The 8,933-nt window shown below is 69.5% G+C and overlaps 3 protein-coding genes across 3 annotated transcripts in view; 2 read left to right on the forward strand and 1 right to left on the reverse strand.

Moving 5' to 3' along the window:
* Positions 1 to 334: 334 nt before the first annotated feature.
* On the reverse strand, positions 335 to 2,891 carry AURANDRAFT_66202 (hypothetical protein; the record flags this gene model as incomplete). Its single annotated transcript, XM_009041349.1, has 3 exons — positions 335 to 1,027; positions 1,799 to 2,199; positions 2,486 to 2,891. The coding sequence occupies 3 exons, from the start codon at positions 2,889 to 2,891 to the stop codon at positions 335 to 337; spliced, it is 1,500 nt and encodes a 499-aa protein (XP_009039597.1).
* A 352-nt stretch (positions 2,892 to 3,243) lies between these two features.
* Positions 3,244 to 3,659, forward strand: AURANDRAFT_66203 (hypothetical protein; the record flags this gene model as incomplete). Its single annotated transcript, XM_009041309.1, has 2 exons — positions 3,244 to 3,294; positions 3,405 to 3,659. The coding sequence occupies 2 exons, from the start codon at positions 3,244 to 3,246 to the stop codon at positions 3,657 to 3,659; spliced, it is 306 nt and encodes a 101-aa protein (XP_009039557.1).
* Positions 3,660 to 4,434: 775 nt separating this feature from the next.
* Positions 4,435 to 8,933, forward strand: part of AURANDRAFT_66204 (hypothetical protein) — a gene marked incomplete at both ends in the record, with an annotated part of 5,054 nt that continues 555 nt past the window's right edge. Inside the window, one exon of the mRNA XM_009041310.1 lies at positions 4,435 to 8,931. Within this exon, the coding sequence (XP_009039558.1) occupies positions 4,435 to 8,931 (4,497 nt within the window). The remainder of the gene's footprint in view (positions 8,932 to 8,933) is intronic.

Raw genomic sequence — 8,933 nt, forward strand, 5'->3', positions numbered from 1 at the left:
CTTCTTGAGACGGCCGTGGGCCTCGGCGACGGGCAGCAGGTCCGAGAAGACGCCGGGGACCTCCCGGTCGTAGGACACGCCTGCCTCGCGGAGCGAACCCTCGATGACGGTCGCGACGCCGTCGCGCCCTGGTCGTCCGCGCGCTCTTGAGGTTCATGAGCCTGAGGTCGCTAAAAAAGACGTGGCCGAAGGCGTCGACGACGCTCGACGTGTTCTGGATGCGCCGCGGGACGGGGGGGGGGGGATCATGCACGGGCTCTTGCGCCGAAGTAGGTGCCGGCGGCCTTTGCGAACTCGCCGTTCGTGATGACCGCGCCGCCCACCGGGAGCGTCGTCAGCCAGGCCCTCGCGGCCAGGTCCCACGCCGCCTCGGCGGCGCAGTAGGTGAAATCGTCGATCGCGAGGTCCGCGAGCTCGGGCTTGTAGGCCTCGACTCCACCTTGTCGAGCTCCGCCGTCAGGCGGTGCTGCATCTTGGGGACGCGCGTGCCCTCGTCGTCGACGCCCGCGTCGGCGAAGGGCTTCGCGAGGAGGCCCTCGTAGTCCTCCTCCTCGACCACGGCGGCGATCATGGAGCCCCAGGCCGCGAGCATCTCGACGGCGGTGGAGCACCCGGAGCCCGCGGCGGCCTCGAGGCCCGCGAACTGGCCCGAGGCCCCCTCGTCGAAGGACCCTTGACCCAGCTCCGGTTCGAGCTGGTTCATAAAGCCGGCCACCGTCGACCTGCCGACGAGGCGGTTGACCATGGTCGGCAGCACGACGCAGCCCGCGCCGAAGAACGCGGCGTCGGCGACGCCGACGCGGAGGCGCAGCCCGCCGCCACCGCCGCGGATCGGCATGCGGAGTCGCTTCCGCGCAAGATTGTCGGCCAAGATCAAAGGCCCGGCCTCGCCGGAGGCGTCGCTCGCCGCGCTCGTGATGGCCGTGTCGAAGTCCGCGAGGAAGCTCCGGGACGCCGACATGTACATGGTCTGCGCCCAGTAGTCGGCGCGCGTGCTCAGACACGAGAGCACGAGTAGCCAGAGCGCCTGCGAGCAGGAGGACAGGAGCTGTGTTGATGTAGCTTATCGTGTCCTCCAGCTTGCCCTCGAGCTGGGTCTTGGCGTACTCGGGCTCGACCATAGGCACGCCGGAGACGAGGATGCCGCCGTCGTGGACGACGGCGAACTGCCGGGGCCGGTCCTGGGCCTGGGTCTGGCCTGCGACGAACTCGCAGTCCGCGACGTGGGCCGGGTGCACGGCGAGGGCCACGCCCAAGGATGGCGACCAGGCGGCCTGGCCGAGCACTTGTCGAAGCGAATCGTACGGCCGCGGCGTCCCGGCGAAGCGCCGGGAAGACGACGTTTGCCGGCGATGCCGTCGTCGACCTGGAACTATAGCCGGGCGGGTAATCTCAGGGTAAAATACCGGTATGGTAATTACCGGTAATTACCGCGGTATTACCGAGGGCCATATTCCCGGCCCGGGTAATACCGAGGCGCGCCGAGCTCCCGCAAGTACGGGTAGCCTGCGATCATGACGCGCGGACCGTCGCGGTCGCGTTCCGCGTCACGGTCCGCGCGCGCCAGTCCGACACCGAGTCCGACGACGACGACCCGCCCCGCCGCCGCGCGCGCCCGCGTGCCTAGAGCCCTAAGAGGAGTCGCAAGCTAGACCGTGCGGCGCCTTCGGGTAAAAGAGAATTCGGTCGACACGCGGGTTCGCGGTGGTCCTTTTGAGCCGCCATACCGCCTCCAGCCGTCCCGGTACAGCGTATTTTACCGGTAATTACCCGGGTAATCGGGATTACCGGTAATTACCGTGGTATTACCGAGGCGGCTCGGGGCTTTACCGGTAATCGACGTGCCATACCTGGAACCGGGCGAAGCCGCCGGCCGCCAGAGCTCCGCGTCGAGGGCGACGGCGCAGGCGTGCGTCGCGAACGCGTAGTTCGCGCAGGACGCCGGGTCGCCCTGTTGGGCGCCCTCGCAGGAAGCGAAGTCCGCGACGCGCTCGTCGATGACGATGGGCGCGTCGCGCGAGTAGTACGCGTACCGGAAGCGGGCGTAGGCGGCCAGCTCCGGGTCGCTGTTGAACGCGTCCATGATCGACGCGTGGCGCACCTGGCTGTCGGCGTTCGATATTGACGTAGGCGAAGTCCGGCCCGCACGCCGAAGACCAAGGCGTTGGCGCCGCTCGGGACGCCCACCGAGATCTGGACCTGGTAGAGCTTCTTCGCCAACTCCGCGGCGACGATCCGGGCCGCCAAAGCCGTGGCCGCGCGGCGCCGCACGTTGCCGAGGGCAAGGGGCCGCACGTCCTGCGCGTCGCCAGCTGCGCCGAGCTTCTTGACGAGCGCTAGGAGGCGTATGGCGGCGTCGACGAAGTAGAGCGGCCGGTGCTCTTGACGAGCTTCTTGACGAGCTCCATGGTCGCCGTCGCCTGACGTTGCCCGGGCAGCCGCGCGTGAACGAGCGTCAGGTGCTCGTTCGGGAGCATGTCCGAACCCGTGCCGGACCGCCGCGGGAGCATGCCCAGCTTCTGGTTCAAGTCCACGGCGTCGTCGAGGTGCGCGACCTCGGGGAGCGCGCCGTGCCTCGGCAGGTGCTTGTCCCGGAGCTGGCCCAGGATGCGCGGGTCGCACGCGTCCGCCAGGCCGCTCGACGTCAGGCGCGACGCCGCGCGGCTGAGCTCGCCCGCCGCGACGAGCTTGAGCGCCTCGTCCACGCTCGCGTCGGAGCCGGCGGGCTTCCGCCCGGCGCGCGCCGGCGCCTTCTCGCGTTCGGCGAGGAACCAGCGGACCCGAGCACCGCTTCGCGCCGACGACTCGGTCCTGAACAAGGCGAGGTGGAGCATAGAGTGCCACCGCAGCGCGATGTCACGCGACTCGGATGCCTCTGTCGAATCACCCATGCGGACACTGCATTGCCTCAGTGCATGGCTGCAGATACTTAATATCAAGTGGAGAGAAGTCTCGTTGTACAGTGCGCGTCAGACTGTCAGGGGATTGTAAGGCCCTTCAACTAAATACTAGGTAGATATAACTGTCCGCTCGCCTAGTAGCCTAGGGTCACTAGCGCGGGCACTCAGCTGGTTAACACCAGGGGAGCCTTCGCTAGATGTGAGATAAGGAGAAGTGGAAGATACGGCGACGCGCATCTGCCAACTAAAGATACAGTGAGATAAATAAGGCGGATATATACACTGCAATATCAGCGTCACGCTAAGCTTAAAGGTAGACATTGGAGGCGAAAATCGCGCCACAATGGCCCCCAAACTTGACTCATACCGTTCTTGCGGGGGGGGTAGCAAAGCTGTTACTAAGTGTAACAGAACAAACACTAGCTAGAGCTCACGAAACTCGCAGGCAGCTGCAGTGAACGTATCGAACAGTATCGGCCGCGCCCAGATACTTGCATTGCGTAGAACTCGTCGAACGCGGACAGCGTCAAGAAAAAGCTCGACGCGGTGAAGGCCAAGGAGGCCAAGGCGACGGCCAAGGTCGAGAAGCGCTGGGACGACGCGTCGATCAAGGCGAACAAGGAGGCGGCTACGGCGGCGGCCAATGCCGCTAAGGCCGCCAAGGTCGACATCGATGCCGACGCGGCCGCAGCGCCCGATCCGGCCGAGCCCGTCCAGATCAGCCACGCCCGAAAGTTGGGGCCTTTTCGCCGGGGCTGACGTTGTGAGTGCGACACCACCTACAGAGAATATAGGCTGTCTCTCTCGAGAGGCAAGTTGCGGCAAACCCATAGCCTAACTTGAAACCTAGCGGCGCTAGCCTAGCTAGGAGATCTACGCCGATCTGCGCAGGTCGCCGGTATACCGGCTGTTGGCCTCGTTGCTCGGCATTTTGCTCGTGCGCTCGCTGCTTTCGCTGCCCTCCGCCGTCCTCCGTCCCGGCCTCCCTCCACTCTGTGAGCACCCACACTTGTGACAGCCCAGAAGGCGAGAGACTGTGGCGGCGGACGTCGACAGGGCGCGGCTGCGCAGCGTTCAGTCAAAAGCCGTCGCGACCATGGCGGCGCCCGCGTCCCGGGCCTCCCGGCGCCTCGAAGGCCGCACGGGCTGCTATCGCCCGAGTAGCATTGCCGGCGGCGAGCGATAACGCCCGACGACACTCATGACGACCCTCGACCTCGCGCCGGTCTGCGGCGTCTGCTCTCTGGACTCGACACGTAGGGACGTCCGCGTGCTCTCGCCGAGGGACGCCGTCACGCTCATGGTCGCCCAGCTGGCCAGCTCGGCCCCGCCGGGCACGGCCATCGTCGGCCGCGTGCCCGTCGTGCCCGCCGAGGCGTGCTACAAGTGCACATCGTGCTCGGCTTGGCTGAAGAAGGCATCCGACGTCGTCGAGCCCTTCGTCGGCGCGGCGTGCGCGCCGGACACGGCGACGGAGCGGCGCGGCGCGCAGAAGGGGCCCGGCGTGCTCCTGTGCGACGGCGGCGGCGTGACCATGGCGTGCGTCGCGCTGCGCGATTCCGTGCGCGCGTTAGCCAAGAGCTGCGCCGCGGGCGGCGTCCACGTCCCCGGCGCGGTCGTCGCCATGCGCGAGCTCGTCCACGCGCGCGCCGAGTCGGCGGCGGCGGCGGCGGCGCGCGACAAGGCCGACGCGCTCGCCCTCGAGGAGGCGCGCGCGCTACCTCAGGCGGACGCCGCGGAGTTCCCGAACTTCGCCGCGGTCTCCGTCGCGGCCGTGCCCCTCGTCGTGGCGGGCCGCCGGGACGACGGCGGGTCGGCGACGGTCCTCTCGTCGCGCGTCGTCGCCGGCGCCGGCGTCGTCTACGACGTCCAGTACGCCGTCGGCGGCCGCGTCGGCCGCGACGTCGGCGAGTCGCGGCTCGTGCTCGACGTCGAGAACGCGCGCCGCCCAAGGCGAGGCGCGGCGGCTCCCGGCGGCACGGAGCGCTCGCTCGGCGCGGCGCCCTCGGAGCCGTCGGCGACGGACCGCGCGATCGCCGCGGAGACGGCGCTGCGCACGAAAACGCGAGAGCTTGAGCGCGTGCGACGCGAGCGGGACTCGCTCGCCGAGGCGGAGAAAGAGGAGTCCGCGCGTCTGGCACTAGCCCACGAGCGACGACGAGCGGCTCTGCGCGACGCCAGTCGCGCCCGAGGCGACGCCGTCCGCACGGAGGCCGGGGCGGCGGCCCTCGCGGAGACTTCCTACACCTCCGGCGTCCTCGCGGGCGCCGAGGAGCGCGACGCCGACGCCCTGGCCGTGCGCGACCAGGCGGCGCGCGACCGCGCGCACGATCGCGCTGCGCTCGAGGCGGACGTGGCCCGCGCCCGAGAGGTCGCCGTGGAGGCGGAGCGCGGCCGCGAACGCGAACAGACGAAGCGCGAACGGGCCGAGGGCTGCGCGGACGCGGAACGCGTCGTCTCCGAGACGGCCCTCGCCGAGCGCGACGCTCTGATGCAGCGGTCCCTGTCCGGGATCGTCGACTTCCTCATGCCGAGCGGCGACGGCGGCGCGCTGACGAAAATCCGCTCGTTCGACGCGCTCCTGACGTCGCCGTCGGCGCTCGACGACACGTCGAGGCGTCAGGCGGATTACATTCGGGCGGCGATGCGGTGCTTCGATGGCCTCGCCGACCTGCTCTCGGGCGGCGACGCGGAGCGCCTCGAGGTCGTCTTCGGCGCGTTCGACGCGTCGATGGCGAAGCGGCGGCGCGTCCGCGGCGCGTCCGAGCGCGTGCTCGTGGCGCTCAAGGACAACATCGCGACGGCGTGGCAGAACCACACGCAGGTGGGCGACTACACGGCGGCGACCCAGGTGCTGTCGCTCGCGATCGTGCCTCGGATGCGGGACTTCGGCTGGCGGGACCAGATCCGCGCGTTCGTCAGCCGCGTGGTCCCCGTTACCACGGGCTCGGACGTGTTGGTCCTGCAGTTCCCGCAGGGGGTTAGGCGTGGCGACTACTGGCGCCGCGGCGTCTGCGTCGCGGTGTCGGAGGTCGGCTGCTTCGACGTGCGACCTCTCCCGACGACGGGCTCCGGCCGGCTGATCTGCTTCGTCGAGGACCGCGTGCCGGCGGACCGCGTGCGCCACGCGGACTCGCTCATCTGCACGAAGCACGACGTGCAGACGGCGGCGAATCTCGCGATGGACCGGTTCCCCGGCGCGCGGCGCGACGTGATTTCGCGGAGCGGCTGGACGCGGATCGGCATCGAGCGCGCGGCTTTGACGGCGGCGTTCCTGCGGGACCCCTCCGTCGTCGTGCAGGCCGACGGCGGCGCGAGCACGGCCCGGCGGAAGACGAAGTGGTTCCTCAAGGAGGGCGTGCCCCGGCTGTTGAAGCGGCTCAATCGACGCCTCGCCGACGCGGGCCTTCGGCGGAGCTCCGAGGCGCACTTTCGTGGGCTGCTCGCAGGCCCGGGCTATGCGAAGCTGACGGCGGAGCTGTGCACGTGCGTGAAATGCAGGGACCTCGGATTCGTCGTCTACGACCTCCTCCGGAGCGTCGTCGCGGCGTGCTCCTTCTCGATCTCCGTGTCCATCCAGGAGAGGCTCTACAACCAGATCGACGCGGAGGAGCGCTTCCGCTCCGGCGAGTTCCGGAGCCACCTCAAGGAGGAGTCCCACGTCGCGCAGCACTGCTTGTGCTACCTGCTCTCCTCGGAGAACGAGCCCTGCTTCCGCGAGCCCTGCGTCCACGGCCGGAAGGACGGGTCGACGCTGTCGCCGCCGAAGACCATGGAGGAGATCGTCGCGCCGCGGCGGCTGACGCGCCGAGACCACGAGGACGAGTGCATGGTCTGCTACGGCGACGAGGGCTCGTTGCTGTGCTGCGCGTACTGCGCGCGCGCGGCGCACAAGGAGTGCATCCGGCGCCACCACAACGACCTCGGCGGGTCCTCGGACAGCTGGACGTGCTGGGACTGCGTGCGCGAGCGCTCCCTCGAGCAGCACGACGGATCCTGCGCGGCCTGCGACGGCCACGCGTTCTTGATGGGCGACTTGAGGTCGCTCGCGGCGGTCGCGGACGCGAAGATCCGCGACGGCGTGGCGAGCGGAGATCTAGACGGGGCGACGGTCCTCGAGGAGAACGGCGACGCGTCGATCGTCGGCGTCTGGGCCCGCAGCGTCGTCGCCAAGAGCGACGTCGATCTGCGTGCGTACCACGGGCACATCGCGCAGGACGTGTGCACGACGCCGTACCAAAAGTTCGTCACGTCGACGCTGAAGGACCACGAGTACACGACCATCTACGACTACTGGGCCAAGCAGTCGGCCAAATTACACATGGAGGGCACGTGCGAGGGCCAGGGCAACAAGGGCGTGTCGTGCTCCGGGCGGGCCTTCACGTGCAACAACCCGACGAGCGCCACGCGAGCCCAGTACCCGGACGTCCCGTGGGCTATCTTTCCGTCGAGCCCAGACCAGGGCGGGCCGGCCTACCTGCGCACGTTCCGGCGCTCGTGGTCCGACAGCTCGAGGCAGGACAGCTTCGACACGGCCGTGACGCTCTTCGCGGAGGAGGGCGAGTACCGGAAGGCGCACCCGTGGCTCACGACGAACGCCGGCGACATGTCCGACGGCGCGTCCAACTTCCGGTCCACGCCGGCGGCGCTCTACAACATGCAGTCGCCGTACCCGACGTACAAGGCGACGTCCGTCTCGGGCCACGGCAAGGACGTCGTCGACGCGGACAACGGCGTCGAGCAGCCGAAGCTCCGCGCCGCCGTCGACGCCGGCAGCGACCTGACCTGCGCGTCGCAGTACGTGGCGGCCTGCGACGCGCGACGGCACACGGGCGTCGTGAACATGCGCGTCGAGATCGACCGGAGCCTCGACCTGACGGCCGAGGAGAAGAAGCGGCGGAAGTCGATCGTGGGCATCGGCGACGCACACTTCTACGCGTGCCCCTACGGCGGGGACCTGCGCACGTGGGAGGTGTTCTCGCGACGCCTGTCTATCGAGGCGGGCCGCCTCGTCGGCATCGGTCCGGGCCGCGTCGTCTCGCGGGCCCTGCTGGTGTCGGATCACCTCCTGGACCGCCACGCGCTCGACGTCGCGTCCGCCGCGCTGACGTACCCCGGCGAGTCGGCGCTGCCGACGGACCAGCAGCTGCTCGTGAACCCCGCGCCGTTCTTGTCGCCGGACCAGAAGAAGACCGCGGCCGTCGCCAAGGAGGCGGCCGTCGAGGCTCGAGACGCGGCTCGTGAAGAGCGTGCCGTCGCGAGACGCGCGCCCCTCGTGGCGACGTTCCGGAACCTGCGGCCCCATGCGTGCCCAAATTGCCTGGCGAAATTCTCGAGCCCCGCGCGGCTGCGGTCCCACCGCCTCCGGGGCTGTGGTTCTTCTGCGGCGGGACGGGCCGAGCGGCGACTCGCGCACGACGCGACGACGATCGACGCGCTGCTGGCCAAGTCCGACGGCGACCTCGCCGACGCGCTCGAGGCGCGCGCCGAGCTCGGTCTAGACCTGGTCACGGCCACATTCGCCGAGGGTGCGTTGGGCTTCACCTGCGAGGAGCAGCTGGACGCCGCCGGCGCACCGTCGCTATTCCGCGAACTCGCGTGGGCCCTTCCTTCGATTCCGCGGCACCTCGTGCGCGGTGCGCTCGTGCGCGTCGAGGCGCACCGCTTTGGACCCGCGGCCCGCGACGAGGTCGGCATGGGCTGGCGCTCCGCGTTCTACTACGGCACCGTGCAGTCGAGGAACGGCGACATCATCTCCGTTCTCTACTCGGGCCACGCGAGCGGCCAGGAGCACGAGAGCCACTTTAGCCACGTCGAGATCGGGACCCGCCCGCCCTCCTCCGGCGACGTCGACGACCAGACGTTGCAGACGTCGCACGAACCCGCCGTTGTCGCGTCCGTGGAGCCGCTCGGAGCGGCCGCGGCCGCCCTGGACCAAGTCGGCTTTGAGGTCGTCGACGTCGGCGGCACCGCGGCGCCCACCTACAGTCGCGCGAAGGAGCTCCTCGAGCACGCCGCGCGGCCAATCTCCGT

Source organism: Aureococcus anophagefferens (genome assembly GCF_000186865.1).
Source record: "Aureococcus anophagefferens unplaced genomic scaffold AURANscaffold_20, whole genome shotgun sequence".
In the NCBI taxonomy this organism is placed as follows: domain Eukaryota; class Pelagophyceae; order Pelagomonadales; family Pelagomonadaceae; genus Aureococcus; species Aureococcus anophagefferens.